Source organism: Microtus pennsylvanicus, chromosome 5, assembly GCF_037038515.1.
Source record: "Microtus pennsylvanicus isolate mMicPen1 chromosome 5, mMicPen1.hap1, whole genome shotgun sequence".
Classification (NCBI taxonomy): Eukaryota; Metazoa; Chordata; class Mammalia; order Rodentia; family Cricetidae; genus Microtus; species Microtus pennsylvanicus.
The window spans coordinates 75,078,260-75,099,303 of NC_134583.1; the positions used below are offsets into that span (position 1 = coordinate 75,078,260).

At 41.3% G+C, this 21,044-nt stretch overlaps 1 protein-coding gene across 2 annotated transcripts in view; it reads left to right on the forward strand.

Annotated features, from left to right (window-relative positions):
• The first annotated feature begins 229 nt into the window (after positions 1–229).
• The window catches only part of Edrf1 (erythroid differentiation regulatory factor 1), a 36,159-nt gene continuing 15,344 nt past the window's right edge, over positions 230–21,044 (forward strand). The window contains exons 1-17 of one of the 2 annotated variants that reach the window (XM_075972564.1): positions 337–593; positions 1,512–1,720; positions 3,190–3,256; positions 3,877–4,002; positions 6,396–6,520; positions 6,759–6,915; positions 9,368–9,469; positions 9,722–9,843; positions 10,507–10,618; positions 12,428–12,575; positions 12,651–12,759; positions 13,195–13,306; positions 14,179–14,439; positions 16,489–16,560; positions 16,856–17,006; positions 19,578–19,766; positions 20,068–20,268. In XM_075972564.1, coding sequence (XP_075828679.1) covers positions 486–593; positions 1,512–1,720; positions 3,190–3,256; positions 3,877–4,002; positions 6,396–6,520; positions 6,759–6,915; positions 9,368–9,469; positions 9,722–9,843; positions 10,507–10,618; positions 12,428–12,575; positions 12,651–12,759; positions 13,195–13,306; positions 14,179–14,439; positions 16,489–16,560; positions 16,856–17,006; positions 19,578–19,766; positions 20,068–20,268 — 2,371 coding nt within the window. In that variant the 5' untranslated portion in view covers positions 337–485. Of the gene's footprint in view, positions 594–1,511; positions 1,721–3,189; positions 3,257–3,876; positions 4,003–6,395; positions 6,521–6,758; positions 6,916–9,367; positions 9,470–9,721; positions 9,844–10,506; positions 10,619–12,427; positions 12,576–12,650; positions 12,760–13,194; positions 13,307–14,178; positions 14,440–16,488; positions 16,561–16,855; positions 17,007–19,577; positions 19,767–20,067; positions 20,269–21,044 lie in introns of both variants that reach the window. The other variant, XM_075972565.1, reaches the window with a different exon arrangement.

The window sequence follows — 21,044 nt, forward strand, 5'->3', positions numbered from 1 at the left end:
ATCCACAGGTGGTCCCTGCTCGTGTGGAATTCGGAGATGCCCTGAGAGCGCGGACCGGCTGAGGACTGTTGCTTTGGTTTTGATCACGCGAACCACTGAGCAGCACACCCCCGGCCCAACCACAGTGACATTGACTCAAATCCTAATAACTGTTTGCCAACAAAGGCCAGCGCAAGCGAGAGGGAGGAGCCCAGGCGTCGGATATCGCGAGAAGTGGACGCCCGAGTGCGTGAGAGGCGCGGGTGCGTTGCAGCTCCGGACCCGCCGCGGAGGAGGAGCTAGAACCGGGGTCTAGGCTGGACCTTTGGGGTAAATCTCGCGAGATTTAATCGCGTCACCTCGAGCCTTTCCTGTCAGCCGCCGGAAGTGCGGACTGCTGAGCGTCCGAGTCTCTCGCTCTGCGCTTCTCCTGCGTCTCTGGGCCCGCGTTCCTGTCGCCGACTCCGGGGCTCGCGCGTCTGGTCGTCTCCCCCGGGACGGAAAGGATGGGGGACCCCAAGGAAGCAGGAGCCGAGGCTTCGCCTCCCGGGGCGGCTACCCGAGGAGGGCTTAGCCTCCTGTCCCAGGCGGAGTCCGAGGAACCTTCTGCACAGGTGAGTCTTCGGCGGGGCACGACCTGCCAGGACCCGCCGGGCCTGGAAGGGAAATCGCGGAGCTTCTGGAGCTTTCTTCCACGGCTCCTTGACACCTCTAGTACGGAAGGAGTCAGCGGGTGTGCCTGTCGTCGGCCGTGCAGGTGTTTGCTTGCAAGGCATCCAATGCCGAACACACCTGTTTCCCCACTCGGGGGTCATTGATGGCTAGGACTGGTTCCCTCCGAACGGGGGAAGAGGGACAGCGCCAGGGAGGGCCTCACCGAAATCTTAACCGATTCTTAAAAGGCGTAAAGTGATTGTCAAGCCTAAGGGGCGGCTCTAGATTAGTGAATCCAGACTGTGGGTATGCAGCGAAGACTATGGAGTTGATTTGAAATTAATATTAGGGCGAGCTTACGAAGCAATCGCCGCATGTTTAATAAAACAGACCACGACCCAGTATCTTCCCACAGATGACCATTCTATCAAAAGCGTACAGAGGTCTTGCTCATTTTGCGGGCAGGCAGCAGGACCCAGCTGAGCGCACTTGGTTTTTGATGTTATCCTTTATGTGACTCAATGTACTGGGTAGTCATGGCTGGTGTCGAACTGCTTGTACAGACCGGTGGAGCTGGCTTTAGACCCCGGAGTGACCCTTCTGTGTCTGCCTCCACAGTGCTGGGCAGCTGCTATGCCCCAGTATTTTAAAAAGCAGTCTGGTTGGCCTCTATCCACTTCTTAATTGATCCTTTGTAAGTTTGATGGGAAAGTGCTAGGTAAGCATAATTTAAGCTTGAGTTTGTTAAGTGCCGCTGCTGACAGGCAGCATAGGCACCTTGGGAAGCCTGCTCCGGTGGGTTCTTGCTCTGTTCTTATGAAGGTGTGATTGTCATTCCTAGCAAGATTCATTAAAGCTCCGTTCCGTACGTTAATCAGGGATCCGCATTACTTCTTGGAGGCAATGAAGTGAAAAGCCGAGCTGTGGTGAAATATTCTTCTGCCCCTCCTCGAACAGCATTTGCACGTCTCGAAGAAAAAACAGACTTGAAACTCCCACCTGCCAACTGGTTACGAGAGAGTGCCAAACTCGGGCCAGCAGGAACTACCGTTCTTGGCAACAGTAAGAAAAGCAAGCCATTTTCGAGGTAAATTTTAATCGCTGTCATTTCTTTCCCTCCCTTTCAACCCCCACTTAAAGCTGCTTTCCAGTTCAATTGGAGGTGCACATTAACTTGCTCAGATTTTTTATATTTTTATTTTTTTATCATTTTTAATTTTTTTTATTGATTTTATTGAGCTATGCATTTTTCTCAGCTCACCTTCCTTCGCTGAGATATTTTTAATAAAAAATTAGAGCTGTCATTCAAATCCATGTTACAATAGGAAGATATCAGGTATATGCTTTCTTCAAGTCTGCAGCATGGCTTAACAGAGGTGCATGTTGACTACTGATAAGCTGTCTTAGCCATTTGTATATGCTTTGAACATGTGCAAATAGGGGGTAGGTGAGGAGCAAGAACTAAGCCACTGCTTAGCTTGACGTTTGGAGTTTTTATTAAATGGTGATGTAGCATTTGATAAAGCCCGAGGTTAAAAACCCCACATGCTAGGAACTCTACACCCTTGACCCACACAGGAAATTCTACTGATGGTATTTAAAGTTGAGAGTATCCTTTGGCCTTAGCTAGTGTCCACATTTTTGTAGGCTATTTGCTGTGTGTTCTTTTTCTTCCCCTGAATTATTGGACTTAAAAATTCTTCATAGAATTTACATGGCAAGAACCACAAATATTAATACCCAATGAGCTAGTAGTTTAGAAATTATCCTCATGCCTCATAGGGTAAAAGCTGTGTTTACGGGTAGTTATTTGTAGCCTTTTTGATCCGATAAAAAGTCTGAAAATAACCATATATTTCTGTTATTTTGAAAATGACTTAATTATATTAAAAATGTGGTGAGTTGATTTAAATAGTTATGTTGATTATATAAATACTATGCTGGATTGTTTTTCACCTGTATCTTTTACAACCATCTTTTAAGATAGACACTATTAAGTATTTGCACATGAGGAATCATGGTTAACCTACTTACCTAGAATAGATGGAAAATCATATAAACATATGCACTAAATGTCCTGACTCTGTCACTTACTAATGCGAAATGGTGACATCAGCTGCTTTTTAAGCTTGTAAATAACATACATGACCCTCATGTGGTGACTTGGAATGAGTTGGATGCTCACCAGTTTTTATTTTCTCTTTATGATTGAATTGATTTTAGGTACAGTTTTTCCTTTTATTGATATTATATACTCCTAGGAGCACAAAATCATAATATATATTTCTTTGTTTTTCTTCTCCACATGTAAAAAGAATAAAGTCTTGAACTATTTTACATTGGAGAGTTTTGGGGTTTATGATAATATTAATTGCTTTTCATAGTTCTTACTGTTTTATGAAGTGAGTGTATTTTTAAGGTGTGCCTTATGTACAACTGAGAAGGAAGTACTAGGCACCTTGATTTCCAAGTGTGAGATGTAGCTGTGTGTGTTCCAGAAGCAGTGCAACTTGATACTCTGTTCGGCTTTCAACCTGTGACCCCTTCCTTCCATAGTTTCGGGATGGCGTATGACTTCATTGACTCAGTGGGAAATGATGTGGATGTGGTCTCTGACTCAGAAGTGAGTGTTGTTATCAAGTGTTAACTTTGGGGATATGCGGTGTTAGGTGGCATAGGGTGGGGGCATTATACCATGTTTTGTTTTACAGACTTGCTATCTACAATTCAGTAAGGCAAAGTTAACTGGTTATTAATACTTATGTTTGTTTTTAAAATACTAACTTTTTATCTCCTTTTTAAGAGGACAGAATTCCAAAAACAGTGACAGTGATAAAAATATACTGTTGGTTGTATTTTAATAGTAATAATTGAAACATATTATGTTTGGAGTTATTTTTCATATCCTACCAGTTAAGAATTAAAAATGATATTCTAGTAGCCATTGATCTTTGATTAGTAACTTTTTTTCTGTTGGTCAGTACAACAGCGTGACCACATGCCTCCACTTACTCCTATAAAAAGGAATTCTGTTGTGAAAGTAAGTGTTGGGCTGTCACTTCCATTGACAGTGTAACTCAAGAATTTGTAAAGATCTATCTTCCATATCATTGTAGTTCTTTTGTCAAGTCTAGTTTATGTAACCTTGAGGAAATAAGGCTTACCAAGCTTCGAGTTAAATGAAATTAACAATCCAAAAGATTTTGGTCATACTAAAAGAGCCTTTCTAAACTTTTTTTTAAGAACATAAAAAAGCTCTTGAAGATTCCCTACAGCAAGTCCCATGTGAGCATGGCTGTCCATCGCATAGGAAGGACCCTCCTATTAGATGAGCTGGATATTCAGGAGCTCTTCATGAGGTCATCTCAGGTAATTAATTTATGCAAACATCATTTAGAGAAGCGTTTCTCTTTATAGCTCAGGAGCACTGAAAGTATGACTCTGTTTTAAAGAAATACCAGAGTAGGGCTACAAGCACTTGCTGAGTCAAAGTTCCAGAATTTGTATAAAACACTGAAACATAGTAATGCAGTTCTGTAACCCCATTAATCTGGGGCTTGCTCACTGGGCAGTGACGGGGTGGAGAATGACGAAAAACAAGCTTGGGGTACAGTGGAGAATAAGGCAGATAATGATAAAGCAGGACACCTGATAACCTCATTTGGCCTCTGCATGCGTGCACATCAAACACATTCACATACTTACTCACACAGACACTTTTTTTTAAAAAAATGCTAAATTGTAAGTTTCATTAAAGATTTAAAAACAGTACCGGTTGATGTGGTTGATGATGGCACATGCCTTTAACCCCGGGGCTGAGGATGCAGAGGCAGGTGGGGGATCTCTGAGTTCAAGACCAGCTTGGCCTATGTAGAGAGTTCCACGACAGCTGGGGCTAGGGAGACCCTGTCTTTTAAAAAGAAGGGAGGGAGGGAAAGAAAAGAACAGAGAAGAATTTTTTTGTTTTAGGTGCATGTGTGCATCTGTGATCCACATGCATGCCTGATACCCAGAGAGGCCAGAAGGTGTCTGATCCTCTGTAACTAGAGTGACAGATGTTTGTGAGCCACCATGTGGGTACTGGTAATCCAATCTGGGTCTTCTGAAAGATTAGTCTGTGCTCTTAACCATTGAGCTATCTCACCAACCCCCTCTTTTATTCATTTTTAAAACCAGGAAAAAAGACAAGAAAAAGGATGACATCAATTTTAAAAAAGTAGTTGTTAAATCTGTGAAATTAGGGCTGGAGAGATGGCTCAGCGGTTAAGAGCACTGACTGTTTTTCCAGAGGACCTGAGTTCAATTCCCAGCAACCACATGGTGGCTCACAACCATCTGTAATGAGATCTGGTGCCCTCATCTGGCTTGCAGGCATACATGGAGGCAGACTGTTGTATACATAATAAATAAATAAAATCTTTTACAAAAAGCTTTTTAAAAAAAGATCTGTAAAAAAAATCTATGAAATTAAAGGAACTAATTGAAATTTTAAGGACTTTTTTAAAGTGTGTTGTAGGCATACTCTGGAAGGAAACATGACTGTCAAAAATGCAAACAATGTTAAAGAGCCCTGTTCCTATGAATGTAACTGGTTATATTAACCAATTTCCAGCTTCTCAGACTATGGTCATAGATTTCCCCTAGGCGTTGAGGAAAGTTTTTGCTTCTCAGGGCCTGCTTCCATGTTTACATTTATTTTTCATGAACTGGTTACAAGTAGTTGATGTTTCTACCAATTTATACTGCTTTTTAAAGAATATTCTTTAAATGTTTAAAACCATGGTGTTGCTTTGTTTGAACCTAGGGTTTCATGCATGCTAGAGTAGCGTTTGCCACAAGCACCCCTCTCCCCAGACAGGGTCTTGCTAATTAGCAAGGCTGGCTCCAACTTACTTTGTAGCTTTGTAGTTCACATAAGTCTTAAATTTGCAGATTACCTACTTCAGCCTCCCCAGTAGCTGGGGTGACAGACCTGCCCCCCCTCCCCCAGTTCTAGCTTCTTCAGCGCTTTGATAAAGAAAAGTAAGTTACAGGTGATAAGATTGATAGTAGAGGTAGTTTCCCCTTAGAAAAGAACCGAGTGTTTGTGTGTGTGTGTTTGAGAGAGAGAGAGAGAGAGAGAGAGAGAGAGAGAGAGAGAGAGAGAGAGAGAGAAAGAGCGCTATTACTCCTTAGTTTAATTGTTGAGTAATACATAGATATTTTGAATAAAGTGTAAAAGTAGGTGCTACTTGAAGCAGCTAAGAAGGTACTACAGGAAAGGATTTCTTCCCTAGGCCTGGCTTGGAGGAGAAAGATGTGAGCTTAGGAGAGATGTGAATTGGGTGCAGGAAGATGGAAGTGTTTATAGGTACATGCTCATGCAACAGTATTCAGAAATTAATAACTAAAGACTGTCTCCTTGTAAACAAGAGTGGTGGCTGAGTTTTAGTCCATGTTTTGTCACGGTGACAGTCGACATGAAGAGATGAGGGTTATCCTGCCTGTGGGTTCAGAGGTTCCACCCTACCACAGCACCATTGTTTTGAGTCTGGGGTGAGAGTCTGCTTCCCTCTTGGTGACCAAGAAGCAAAGAAAAAAAGAAGGGACCAGGGTCCCAGTATCCTCTTCAAGGCCACACCTCCAGTGACCTAACTTCCTTCTACTAAGCTCTTTCTCTTAGAAGTCCTAGGAGCACCACTGGTTGTGTGCTGAGCCTTCAACACACTTCCACATCTATTACATATGTGCATATTTGTTCAGTACTGTCTCATGTTATTCAGACTGGTGATTGGACGTGGTTGAAAGAGTTTTATCAAAGACTGATCGATCAGAAGTGGCAGAGGAAGAAGAAAAGCAAAGAGCACTGGTATCAGAAGGCTATTCTTTCCAAGTTCTTATACTACAGGTACTTGACCTCTGTTTATTTTTATCTTAAGGAAATGAGATTTTGGCCTAAAATTTACTAAGCATGAAGAGGGTAAAATTAGCAGTTCAAGTTTTGCTTCTGTGGTTTTGTTAACATTTATTTTATTGTATTTCTTATAGACAGGATGTGTAATTGGTTATAGAATCTAGTTCATACAAATGGGTAGACTGTTAACATAAATATGGTGACTTTTTTTTTCTGTTTCTGATTTGACCAGCATCAATGGTGATGGAGCCGCTCAGCCTGTCCCATCTCCTGCAGAACAGCAAGAATCATCAAGTTCTGATCAATCACATGAGTCTGAAGGGGCTTCCTGGCCTGCTCCCTTTGAAATGCCTTCTTCAGTGTCTGAAGATCCCAGTGCTTCCAGTCAGGTTTGTTAGTCCTTTAATGATGATTCTTTGAAGTCACTTAGGAAAACAACCTTACAAAATAACAGGTGGCAAATAGGGTGAGGAGTATTTTATCAACTTTATCTCATAAAAAAAACACTTTTAGTTTCCCACAATAGAATTTATGGGAGTTAACATGAATGGTTTGATAATTGTTATTAAGTAACCCGAAATATTTTAAAGTAGCTTACTGATTATTTTATCTAAAAAATTTGAGCACTAGTGAATGTATTTTTAACTCTAAATGTATAAGTACCTGCCGTGTTTAGATAATAGGTATGCCTATAATTTAAATTGTTTTATCTAAAATGAGGTTCCTGACATTGGCCCCACATTAATGTTATGTGAAGATTTTGGAAAGGAAGAAAGAATAGACTGTTGTCCTCCTTTCATGTCCTTGCTTTCTTATTTATTTATGTGAAACATATCCCCCGGCAATGCTGAAGCATGCATGGGCAGCCCGTTTATATTGGGCCTCTTCCTCGAGGTTCCACTGAGATACGAACTCGGATCGCTGGTTTCAGAGTCCAGAATGTTAACCATTATACCTCGGGAGCTGGTGCTTCCTTATTTATTTACGTAATCGTTTTTTGAGTTTTTTATGTTCATGAGTGTTTGCCTGCCTCTATGTCTGAGCACCATGTGTGTGCTTTGTACCTACAGAGGCCATAAGAGGGTGTTGGATCCCCTGGAATTGGAGTTACTGGCAGTTATGAACTGCCATGTTCATCCTGGAAATTGAACCAGGGTCCTCTGGAAGAGCAATCAGTAATATAAACCACTGAGCCATCTCTCCAGCCCCTAGTTATTTATTTTTAACTTACTGAGTGTACCATAGAATGAAATAACACTATATAGATGTTAAATTGTGGCATTCTATTTTTAGGGAAATACACTAAAAAGCCCAAAGAAGTAAAAGTAGAGCTTTTAACTTGGTAAATAATGTTTTTTGTCTTAGTGTGTATTTTCATGCACTGAGCATGATTCAACCAGATTAGTTCAGTCTTTACACATTACAGAGTTATAAAAAATTAACACACACTTGATTTTTATAAAAAACTAAGTTGATTTTAGTTGTAGGGATTTTAAAGTAGAGAAGACTTTTCATAAAAGTACATAAATAAATTTAAGGGTTTTTTTTTTTTCCCACAAAGAGAAAATATAAAAGGAAGGAGGTACTTAGTGGTTGCATCAAGAAGGAGGGGCATATGATTCTGTATTCATTACTTTGCATGTTTTATTACATGTGGCTATATGCAACTAAAGGATTTTTTGAAACTATTTTACAGTGGCTAAAATAATGACTTGGTAAGTTAAATACACACTGCTCTCATGGAGGATCTGAGTTCCATTCCCAGCACCCAAATTGGTCATCTCATAACTATTTTAACTCTATCTCTAGGGGAGCCATTGTCCTCCTCTGTCCTCTAGAGGACTTGCACTCACATGTACATACCCCTGTAGACTTACACGTAATTCAGTAGAATAAGACAGTTTTGTGAGTTCAGCAGATGAAGACAGCATCGCTATTAAAGGTTTAAAGTAGTGTTTCCTGGTGACAGCTGCCTAATGACTGCAAAATGGATAATGTGCTGTGTTTACCCAATACCTAGGTGTTTTCGTGAGTGTTTTCCAGACTCTGAAGAGCAGAAGTGCTGGTTATAGTGGCACAGACCTTTAATCCCAGCACTCAGGACAGGCAGAGCTACAGAGAGGCCCTGTCTCAAAAAAAAAAAAAAAAAAAAAAGAAAGAGAAAGTTTCAATAAGTTAAACAAATGGGAAAACATTGGATTATATAGAGAGGGAGGTAGATTTTTCTGTTGTAATGCCATTTAGAACATTTGGATTTTGGTTGATATTTTTATTTTGTTCTGGTTTTTGTTGTTTTTATTTGTTTTTTAGGACAATGGTAGGAATGATGTTCAATAGACATGAATTTTCAAAAGCAAGTATATGGCAGGCAACTGGTTTTTTTGTGCTAATGGGAAAGTTTTCTCTTGGTCTTTGGGGTTTAGGAGTCTGTGAAGCTTGCATAGGACATGCTCAACTGGAGACTGTTGGTATGAAGAGCGTTTTAAACTCTGACTGGGGTTCTAGGTGTTTTAGTTCAGTAGAGATGTGCTAGGCTGCCAGAGAGTGGTAATCGGTCTGATGACTTGCAAAAACCAAAAAATGAAAACTGAGTTCTTGAAAGATCTTTACTCCATCTCATTTAAGATACGAATATGATTAGCTTGCAGCATCTGTGGGAAATCAAAGCTAAAGAGAGCCACACCCCATGAGTGATGAGCAAGCACCGTGCATTCATTGCACTGGCTAACTCACACAGGTAGATTGGGGTTTGTGTTCTGGTTGGTGGGTGATACTCTAAGCATAGGTCAACTGTAAGAAGTGTTGGCAGCACAGTCACTTCTTATCTTGCACTTTCCACAGGGCAGGGAGCCTCTTGAGCCCTCATGCATAGTGGGCCATGTGGCCTCAGCACCCAAAGAGCAAAACCTTACTACTTTGTTCAATGACGGGGAGAACAGTCAGGTATGCTTTCCATGTGTCCACTGAGACAACTAGTCCCCAGTCCACTCCATCACTTGAAACTAGTCTCAGTTGGAACTGATAAGGAATAATGCCACTTGGTCCTCAGAATTGCTTTATAAACATCTCTCTGTCTTACAGCTCTTGGGAACTGACTTTGTCTCCTTTGCCTCTTCTCCTTTCCTAGTGTTTCTTTGGATCATGGGGGGAAACTGAATCTCTTGTTATTATAATCTTTCCTATTTTAAATTAAAGGGTCTTAAAAATGATTTCGTCCGGAATATCCTGTGGACTTTTGAAGATATCCATATGCTGGTTGGTTCTAACATGCCTATATTTGGTGGTGGCAGATATCCAGCAGTTAGCTTACGTCTCAGGTAAACCACCTTATGCCCCTTGTACTTTTCTTTAGATAAGCTCTCCTCTGACTCTTGGGTTGGCCTCCTCTTTGTCATTTTTTCCTCCTATCAATGGAAATTGCCACAGTAAGAAAGGAAGCACTACCAGCAAATGCTGACTGCCCCGTAAACAACTGTTCATTCTGGTTCTGATAGAAGCCCAGGCCAGACATCTGAGGAACCGGCCTAGTCTTATGTTTGAGTCTACAGCCAGTCAAAATACAAGAGTTGATTTAATTGCTTGAGGTGGTTAGCCAGCTTCCTCTAACATAGTTGTGAACATTTTCTTAATGTTCCCTGCACATTAGTCAGTGTCAGTTCTGACTTGTGTGTTGTCATGTGTCTGTTTCTTTGTGATGTGTGATGCACACAGGGAGCTCACAGCCATGTCATCATACTGCTTTCTGTTTGTACTGAGAGCCTAGCAGTGTGTGTTAGAAAATCAAAGGTTTTGGAAAGATTTTAGGCATAATGTGACTATTGAACTATGTGTGTCTGGATCTTCCTATCAGAAAGAGTATGTATGACAGTTTCCATCTAGGGAGGATCGAATAAGGTTTTTAAATGGGAAAACACATCTAAGATGATTGATTATGGGGTGTTTTAATTAAGCCAGATAACATTAGAAATGTCTATTTTCAGGGATAACAACAAACCAATTAATGTGTTAACTGGAATTGACTATTGGTTGGACAACTTGATCTGCAATGTACCAGAGCTTGTGATGTGCTTCCACGTAAATGGGATTGTACAGGTAAGACACAGAGTGACTCTGCTGTCTCTCAGATGTAAGTTGGTGCAGAGAGAACTTCACCACAGTTTTTAGGGCCCTGAATATTAAGGAGTGTCTTTGGCAAGGAAGATACCTGTGTATGAATAAACTGAAATTTCAGTGTTTTCATGGTTAAGTTGGTAAGAGCAGAATTTTATATGTTTCAGGAGTGTTATTACAAGTAATTTTTGGGAAGATCATAAATACCGCTCCACAGTGATTTACTCAGAGTGTACAGTGGACACATTCTTTGTTATGTAAGGATCTCCTTGGTTTATACAAAACTTTAGGAATTGCCACAGTAATAATTGCATCTGGCGGATACTGTGCCTTCCATCATCATAGCCCAACCAGGGCTATATGTCAAAGTCACCTAAGGATTTTTAAACAGCTGTATGTGTTTGGATGCAAGTGTTTCTAGGACTAGGACCTGTGAACCAACTTTCTTTTCCATTAACTTTGTAAGCCAGGCAGCGGTGGCACACGCCTTTAATCCCAGCAATTGGGAGGCAGAGGCAGATGGATCTCTGAGTTCAAGGCCAGCCTGGTCTACAAGAGCTAGTTCCGGACAAGCACCAAAGCTACAGTGAAACCCTGTCTTCAACCCCCTCCCCCCCAACAAAAAAAAGAAGCTTTGTGCACAATTCTAATTTGCAGCCTTGGTGAGGAACCACTGTTAGGCCATGAACCAAAAATGACAGTGACAACTGTAGTGAGGTGTTCACAGCAGGCATAGGGGAGAAAGGAGGAAAGTGTTAGTGATAGGGGTAAAGTAGCGGGACTCTCAGGTCTAGGACAGCGGTACAGTTCACTGACATGGGATATTGATTTGTTTCAGAATGAGAAAATCATAGACATGTCTAATCAGTGTTTTCAAGGTGCACTTGCTAGGGATGCTGGGACTGGAGAAAATTTGGCACTTGATCTGGATAGGTGCTGATTGATTTTTTTTTTTTTTTTACCAAGAACTCTATTAAAGCCACACATTGGAGTTCCCACACACAAGTGAAATTAAGGGGGATAGCTCAGTGTGAAATGCTGGAGGGGGAGATAACCATATTAAAGACTATAGATGAGTGTAAGAGGATGAGACACAACCTTCTTTGATGTTAGGGATATCTAGTCTTTTATATATATATCTCAGAAGATGTGCTAAGAGGTGGTTAGGGCACTCTGCACAGAACACAAACTGGAAAAACATGGGGGTACTTTAAAGGTAGTAGTAGTTGACTGGGTTTTAGTTTTAGTTCAGAATAGCAGAGTACTTGCCTAAGATGTGAGGTTCCTTAGCATTATTCCCAGCAGTGCAAGAAATAGCACTAGTAGTATCCATAAACCTTTCCTCCTCTTGCCACTTCTGCCCCCTGTGCTCCATCTCTGCAAAGGAAAAATCTGCAGGCCCAGGGAAACATCTGTAGACGCTTGTGTCTGAAGAAAGAAAGGGGCCAGAAATATGTGTTTCTTTTTGTTTTTTCCAGTTTGCTAGATAAAGTCCACCTTCATTTATCTTCCTACTGCAAACATCGGGTGGAGAAGTGTTCTGTCTGTGCTGTGATAGAAAAGAAATTAGACAGTGCCTTGCCTGAGTCAGTAGATCAGAAGTCATTCTTAGAAAATGGGCAAAGGAAGGTCCTCAGCTCTCTTTGCCATTTGAAACAGGAAAAGATTGAAAAATACTGATTTAAATTATGTGCTACATAGGTTTCTATTTGAGACTTACGTATTTGTCTTTAATAGTAAGTAGCTACACTCTCAAGGTTTTCTAAACTGCCTTTGATTTGTGCTTTACAGAAATATGAAATGATAAAGACAGAAGAAATCCCCAATTTGGAAAACTCTAATTTTTCCACTAAAGTCATAAAAGACATTGCACAAAATATTTTGTCATTTCTAAAATCTAATTGTACTAAAGAAGGCCATACCTACTGGCTCTTTAAAGGTAAGTTAGTGCTTGAATGGACAGTAGTGATTTGTGTGAGGGCTGTAACTTGAGGTGGATTGTTTTCCTTTTCAGCCAGCGGCAGTGATATTGTGAAGCTCTATGACCTCACGACTCTGTGTGAAGAAACTGAAGACAAGTACCAGAACCCGTTCACAATGCCAGTGGCCATCCTCTTATACAAGTGAGTGCTTGTAGAACTGACACGTCAGCACAGCTTGTGGCACTTGGGAGGCTGAGGGGAAGCATCACCAGTTCAAGGCCCACCTGGGCTATGTAACAAGACCTTGTCTAAAAACTAAAGTTTAAGATAAGGAGTAGTCTCACTATCCATGCCGTGGCTTCTAAGTACTTTTAAAGGTTTACATAGTGAAAAAGAATACATCTTAGCATGGGGCTAGCTTGGGGGTTGGAGCGTATGGGGCAAAGAAATACACACAGGCACATTTATACCAAATAATGCTCATCTTTGGTGTGAAAGCTCAGTTGTGGCAGGTGGTCAAGATGCAACAGTGTGTCTTTGTACCAGTCGTTCTGTTATTCTTCAACAGGATGAACCTCCATTCAGTCCTGCAGGAGAAGCTAAGTGGATAGTGAAGCTGACATGCTTTTCTTTCAGGGTTGCTTGTAACATGATGATGAAGAAAAATCAAAATAAAAAACACTATGGGACTATTAGAACATTGCTTCTCAACTGTGTTAAGTTGCTGGACAAAAGCAGACATCCTCAAGTAAGATTGTCATGCCTGATGAGTAAGCCATTATTGGCATTCTGATAGAGCAATGTTGGGGTGGAACCTAGTCACATTGTTTCTCTGTACTGTGTACCTCTGACTGCATGGAGCTGAACAATATGGATGTGCTTAATCTGAATTGAGGCATCTGTCAGTGTAAAATGCACACTGAAGTTTAAGAGAGAAAGTTGTGTGTTGAACATTTGGTAGATATGTAATTAAATGTGTTAAATTGCTTATTAGATTTCACATCTTCAGTACAACTACTGGAAGATTTAAAATTCTGTGTGTGGCTCCTGTTAACATTCCTTTTGGACAGCTCTGTTTAGTGACGAGCACTCGTAATCCTAGTAGAGTATGCATTTTTCCTCTGCTTTCTCACAATTAGGTCTTTAAAGGGATTTACTACAGAAGTGAGACGTCATCATTTGTTAAGAGTAAGGGAGGCTCACGCTCCATACTTAGATTTTCCCTTTTGCATATCTTAAGTTTCTCCCTTACAGCCATAGATTATATGGTAACAGTTGTCCAGCAAAGATTGAACGGTCACAGCTTATAAAGAGACACTCTGATTTTTCACTTGGGATGAGATGGAATTTGCTAGTGTTCTACTTGAAATGCTTTACACATGAAAGCTTGTCTCCAGTTGAGCAGGAGAACTCAGAGTACACCAATTTCTAAAAGGAAGGAAATAGTCCATCTGGGCTTCACAAAGCACACCTAGAATATTGTAGCTTTGAATTGGGAACTATGCTTTGTGCAGTACTTGTGGTGAAAACCACTTATCTTTAGACTTCCCCCCTAAGACTTTTACTGTGGTGAGGCAGCTTCAGTCTTCACATCTCTTTCTTTCTTCCTTTTTTTGTAAGATTATTGCTTCAGCCAACTACATGCTTTCAGAACTTTTCCAGTTGGATGAGCCTAAAAAAGAAGAAAGTTCAGACTCCCCTTTAAATGAGAATTCTGATGAAAGCTACAGTGAAGAGGAAGAAGAGATGCCCGATAGTGATGAAAACGGCACCTACAGCACCAGTTCTGACCCGGCAGATGATAACAAGGCAGTGGCTATAATTAAGTCTGTTGGAGAGCTGTCAGTACCAGAAAAATACAAGTCAATTCATCAAATCAGAGTAAGCATGCTTTATTTCTATTTATGTTGCTAGCCTTGCAAAACATGGCATTATAACTTTATAACTTGACTTTAGGAACCGCACGAGAGTAAAGTTACCTGGGATAACTGAGCCACGTTATGTAAGGCCATGGTGAGCAAATGTGCTAGCCAGGCAACTGTATTTCACTTTTTATGTAGGGGTTTTCCTTTCCTGCGATCAGTGCATAGCATTGTCCTCTCTTTTTTTTTTTTTTTTTTTTAAATTTTCGAGACAGGGTTTCTCTGTAGCTTTTGGTTCCTGTCCTGGGACTAGCTCTTGTAGACCACGCTGGCCTCGAACTCACAGAGATCCACCTGCCTCTGCCTCCTGAGTGCTGGGATTAAGGGCGTGCGCCACCACCGCCCGGTGCATTGTCCTCTCTTTACCAGGGCATTTCTGTCTAGCATTTGAGTTGCTGGTGAGTACAGCTTGTTGGGTGAGCATAGAATCAGAATTGAGAAGAGAATGGCACTGTGGTCCCCATGTAGAGAGGACTGGTGAATTATCCATGTGTTATAGAAATGCTTGTTCCTGTGGTCTTTGCTGTGGTTAGGGCCAAGTGGACCTTAACAACTCATCCTCTTTATGTCTGTATCTTGGCGTGAGTAATAATGACTATCCTACCGTTCATCTGTTGGCAACAGTGGACTTGCCTATATACTACTCCCTATATTTGGGTACAGGTCAGCACATAAGACCTGGCTGTTCACTGAACTGAAATACACTCATGTTTATAAGTAGTCTTTTTATTTAAGCTTGGAGTTTAGCGTTGAGATGGGAACTGTATATCCAAGTAAACTTTTGAAAACATAGCTTTCTTTTACCCTAAATCATTGCCTGATTTTTCTGACCTGCTTTCTTCATTCCCCCCCTTTTCTTTTCTGTAAAGGAAAGCATCAGAGTCACCCAAAATCCTATGCTGTTGCTTCTACTTAGAACATGTTTTTTCTGGTGGTTTTTTTTTCATGGCTGCCTTTTTCTAGGCTTATGTCTTGGCCAAAATAATGTTATCTCCTTCAGGAGACCTTCCCTGACCGCTCCGGCCAAATCATGCTGTTTTATTACTCTCATAACCTGTCTATATCTGATATCCTTATGCTGTGTTTCCTCTCTTCACGAGAGTGTAAGCTTCCTTCTAGGACATATAATGTGTGCTTACAAATGAGTCATGACCTGTCTGTCTAAATCTCAGTTCGCATTCAGCTTGAGCTTATCTCTCTAGTTAAGTCAGTGGTTAACTGCACTTTTATGTGTGTTGGGGAAACTTCACTATTACAGAATCATGGACTGCTGGGTGGCATGAGGTAATAACATCCTCTGATTTTACAGAAAATGTTCTAGACCACCGTCTGAGGCACACAAAGTGTTCAGTCATCTTCATGGGAACATGCCTTAGCTTATCCTGGCCTGTGATGAATGACCTGGTAGAGTATGGGCTCCTGGGTTCCCAATTCTCCATTTACCTACTCTGCCCTCTGATAAAACCCTCAGTCTTCTGAGTGGGGTGTCCTGTGAAAGCTGGTGATTGAAGCCTCCCAGGAGCTAGCCAGATGAAATGGCCTTGTATTTAATGTTACTTGGTGTGGTTGGAAGCTGTTTCTTGGTTCTGTTCTTTAATTAAGCGGATCAGTTAAAGAAAGGGCTTGGCTGAAGGGTGGTACTTGTTAGCCTACTACCAGACGATGGCATTGCTGACTGTGCTGCTCTCTGTGCTGATGGGAGTAAGCTGACCTACTGCTTTGGTGTGTGTTTATCTAAAGCTTTACTACTCTTGAACTTTCTTATCAAATAGAAGTCTTTTTAGAATTTTAAGTGTTGGTCCTCACGGACGCTGGAAGGTCTTTTGTTGAGCATGATTTGAAACAGTACCAATAGCATTCACATCAGATACCTATGTCACCAACCTGAATACAAAGCATGTTTCTAAGTTCCTGCTCTGCAGAGTTTGAATAATTTGGGGGAAATAAGAGTCAGCTGGTTTGCTGTAATAGTAACATGCTGGTAACTTGTCAATGTTTGTCTCTGAAGCCCAGTTGTGCGTTTCCTGTTTGCCACGACACGGAAGAGCGCTGTAGACTCGTCCTTAGCTATGTGCTGGAGGTAAGTCTAGGTTCTAGGTTTGCTCCTCATTGATCAGCAGTCTGCTTATTTGCAAGTAGCACATGTTTTTTTGGTGTTTAAATGTTCTGAATGATGCCCTGCTCTGGTTTTATTTCTTTAACCTAAGTGAAAATTTCGTCAGTTTTCTCCCGTCAGGTTGCAAGTAGTCCCAAGTCTCTTGAGATAGAAATTCTGCTGTGTATTTAGGTTTTCTTTTACTATTGGTAAATGGAAAATGGTTTTCTTTTTAAGAAGGGAATAAAAGTGTCTGTTTGTATGTTTTTATTTTTTAAAGGGTTTAAAATCTGTAGATAGCAGCATCAAAAAAGAAAGTGACCTTCCAGCAGCTGATCCCAGCACTCCCATCCCCTTAAAATATGAAGATGAATCCACAAGGGGTGGTCCAGAGGGGCTGGAGAAGCAGATGGCCTTATTCCTGGACAAAAGTGAGTTGACTGCTTTGCAGATAGTATCTTCAGCAGAGTAACTGCTGTCCTGTGACTAAGAAGGCTTCTGTCAAGGCACTTACTAGAATGACTTGAGAAGAAGGAAGCCAGGGAAATGGAAAGTCAGGGTAGCCTTTTCTTGAAAGATAATTTTGAGATTCTGTGGACTTTTCTAGTTTTCTAAGGAACCCACCTCTCCCTGTTAGCCTTGGGAAGCCTGCCCAACAGGTTTTTAGGGAGTTGCTGCCTGGTAAATATGTGGGGTAGTTCAAGAGCAACGAATTAAAATCCAGACCATTCGCTTAAAACTTTGGCTCCGGAGGACACCTTGTTTACTCAGTTGAGCTGCCTCTTCTTTCTCAAACTGCAAACATTGACAGCTGCTTCTTTAGAGGCTCTAGGAGATGTAAGTTACTAATGTGGTGGCACATGCCAGGAGAGCAGAAGCAGGCAGAACTCTGATTTTGAGGCTAGCCTGGTCTACAAAGCAAGTTCCAGGACAGCCAGGGCTCTTACACCAAGAAACCCTGTCTCAGAAGAAAAAAGATAATGTGCTTAGAGCTGGATACATGATGAGCACCTGCAAGAGATGGCTGCCATTGTTGATGGCTAGAAATAGCAATCTTGTTTCTTAATATAAGTTGTATTTCCCTTTCTACTTACACTGTTAAGTAGTTCCAGTTTGGGTTTTTTGTTTAGTTTCTTGAGTTGAATGGGTGTTTACTGGTATATGTGTCAGTGCATTACATGCATGTAGTACCCACAGAAGCCAGAAGAGGGCACTGGATTCTCCATAACTGGAGTTACAGATGGTGTGAGCCACCCTTGTGGGTGTGGGGAATAGAGCCCAGGTCTTTTGGAAGAGCAGCCAGTGGTCCTAACTGCTGAACCATCATACCTCCATCCCCCTAGTTCCAGGTTTTGGTATTTTTTTTTAATAATTTAAAAGTCTGTTTATTTGAAGTAATAAAAAAATGTAGAAATGACAAGGGTAGAGGGGACAGATTTCTTTCTCTGGTAGTACTTATGTGATGCTTCTTGTATGCCAGGCTCATCCTGCATTCACAGAGAACTGTACCGGGACTTGACTGTTGCTGTCTAAAATAGCTCTTCTTGTCCCTCTCTCCTATTGAGAAACCCTGCTCCAATGCAGGTTTGATGGCCCCATTGTAGTCTATCACTTGGGAGGCTAAGGCAAGATTGCTGCAAGTTCGGGGCCAGCTTAGGCTACAGAGTGAGACTCCCAAGATAAGGGAATAAGAAAGGAAGAAAAGTAAAAGTAAGTCTTGCTCACACTAACATTGTCCAGTCTGCTGTCCTTGTCACCAGTGTGTCTTATGAGTGTGTCCTAAACCCAGGTTTATTCCTCTTCTCCTATGTTAAAGAACTGTGAACATACACAGTGTGAGCAAGACCTTCATCGTTCTCTGATCTCCTCACAGTGCCTTGTATGCAAAGAATGCTATGGCAGGGCTGGAGAGATGGGTCAGAGGTTAAGAGCACTGACTGCTCTTCCAGAGGTCCTGAGTTCAATTCCCAGCAATCACATGGTGGCTCACAGCCATCTGTAATGAGATCTGGCACCCTCTTCTGGCCAGCAAGCACACAGACAGAGCACTGTATACATAATAAATCAATCAATCTTAAAAAAAAATAAAAGAAGAATGCTATGGCTGCAGAGGAAAAAGACATAGGCACAGCCCAGGCCATCATAGTACATAGCAACAAATATCTTGAAAAAGTATGTGTGACATTAATAAAAAAAATCACAAAAAACAAAAAAGAAAAGTTAAGCTATGGGCTGGGGGTGTTCTTTGTTCCACCATATTTTTATCTTATCAGCATAGTTAGACTTGAGTATTCTGGTGCACTGTATGTTAACAATGTAGTCCTTTAACTTTATGTCACTATTTCTGTTTCTGGTAATATGGTTGGTATAAAAATGATCATGTATAGAATGTATAAATGATCATGTATATAAAATATGATAAGTGTTTGAGTAAAATGATCGTGAATAGAAGGTAATAGGACTGGCTGGACTGCTTTGGGTTTTAGTTTGTGTTGTGGTTTTGTTAGTGTTGGGGTCACCATTCTCTATCCCAAGCTGGCCTCAAACTTAGGCTCCTGAGTGCTAGAGTTAGATATGAGTCATTATATCTAGCAGTTTCAGTGTTCTTGATAGAGGAAATGTAAAGTGCAGTGGGGAGTTGGGGAGAGCAAGCATCTTTGCAGGCAACAGGTAGGAAGTGGCTTTGGCTGATGGGTGTTGACTGGGACGAATACTCTAAAACAGTATGTGAGCTCAGAGGCATAGCGAAACTGGTCTGATGTCTGAGGTTAAGACTGCTTTACAATGTATGCTGTTTGGTAGTTTGATGCAGGAATTGGCGACAGCTGGCAGGAGTCACTTGGGAATTGCTGCTTTCTCTACTGCCATAAGTAGGAAAGCCTAGTGTCACCAGTCTCGGCCTGCCAGCAGTGCCCGAGTCGGGAGGGTTTCAGCTGGCAGGTTATTTTCCCTTTTATTGAAACTTAGATTCAGACAGAATGTGATGTTTCTCCCTATTGCAGTGGGCTCCCTTCAAAAGGGCAATTGTTCTAGGCAGTCTGGAATGACCCCTGGTTCTTGGCAACATAAAATGAAACTTCAGCTGATTCTCAAGTCATCAAAGGCCTACTATATTTTGTCCGATGCTGCCATGAGTCTTCAGAAGTACGGAAGAGCATTGAGATACATTAAGCTAGCTCTGCAGAGCCATGGTAAGATACCCTGAGTATGTCCAGAAGGCCTTGGAGGGAGGGAGACATCTGATTGATAGTGAACCTTCATTTCTCTGCTTAAAAATTTAATTTTAAAGCAACACCTTCTAGCATGTCTTTTTTTTTTTTTGGCACGGTGTTGTAACATCTCCTTGGTGTAAAGTGTTCAAAGCCCTGTGTCACCTGATGTGGACAGTGACAGTCAGGCACAGAGCTTTAGCTGATGACAGTCTCTTCGTGTCTGTCATGAGTATCAATTCTAATGTCCTTTTGGCTCTCCTTCTCACCATTGTTCAAATAGATACTTACTGCTGCCTCTGCACCAACATGCTTTCTGAAGTACTGCTGTTTCTTTCTCAATATCTGACACTCTGCGGTGACATCCAACTCATGCTGGCCCAGAACGCAAATAACAGAGCAGCACACCTTGAGGAGTTTAATTACCAGACAAAAGAAGACCAGGAGATCCTCCATAGTCTTCACAGAGAGTCCAGCTGCCAGGGTATGCAGACACCTCCCTTGGTCACAGTGGAATTATCTGCTCCCTCATGCCTATTTAAGTATGCTCCAAAAGTGCTTTTTGGTTAACTATTTTATGTCATTTTCAGATTTTAAAATTGAGCATGACTGGGTCTGGTGATAATACGTTTTTAATCTGTTTAATCCCAGCATGGGGAGATAGGCAGGCAGATCTTTGTGAGTTTGAGGTCAGCCTGGTTTACATAGTGAATTCCAGGCCAGCCAGGAATACATAGTAAGACCGTGTCTCCAAAAAAACAAAAATAAATTGAGTATGGTCCCATGTGTTTATATTAAATAATTTTCAAATATTTTACAATTATTAATTAAAGCTAACTAAGGTTTGAATATGGTTGTGTTTCCTTCATGCACTCTTGGTAAGGTTTTCATGGATATACATCTAGGGTACTTGTCAGAAAGAAGAAATGGTTGGTGGAAGTGGGTTAAGTACACTCTAGATGAGCCCAGTAGCTAAGAGAAAGTTACCTCATATCATCTGTTCTAAAGGGAGATAGTGATTTAACCACAGGAACAACTCAGCTCACAGCATCCATGTGAACACACTGCACTGTGGTGTAAGTGTCAGTCTTGGGTCTGTATTACAGCTAGCACAGAATACTAGACGACAGAGATGTATCATGGGAAAATCTGAGTGGTAAGAAATATTTGGTATTTATAGACAGAAAAATATGTTTTTAATCCAACATGAGTGTTCTGGGAAAATACTATTTTATTAATAGACATTTTTACTATGACATT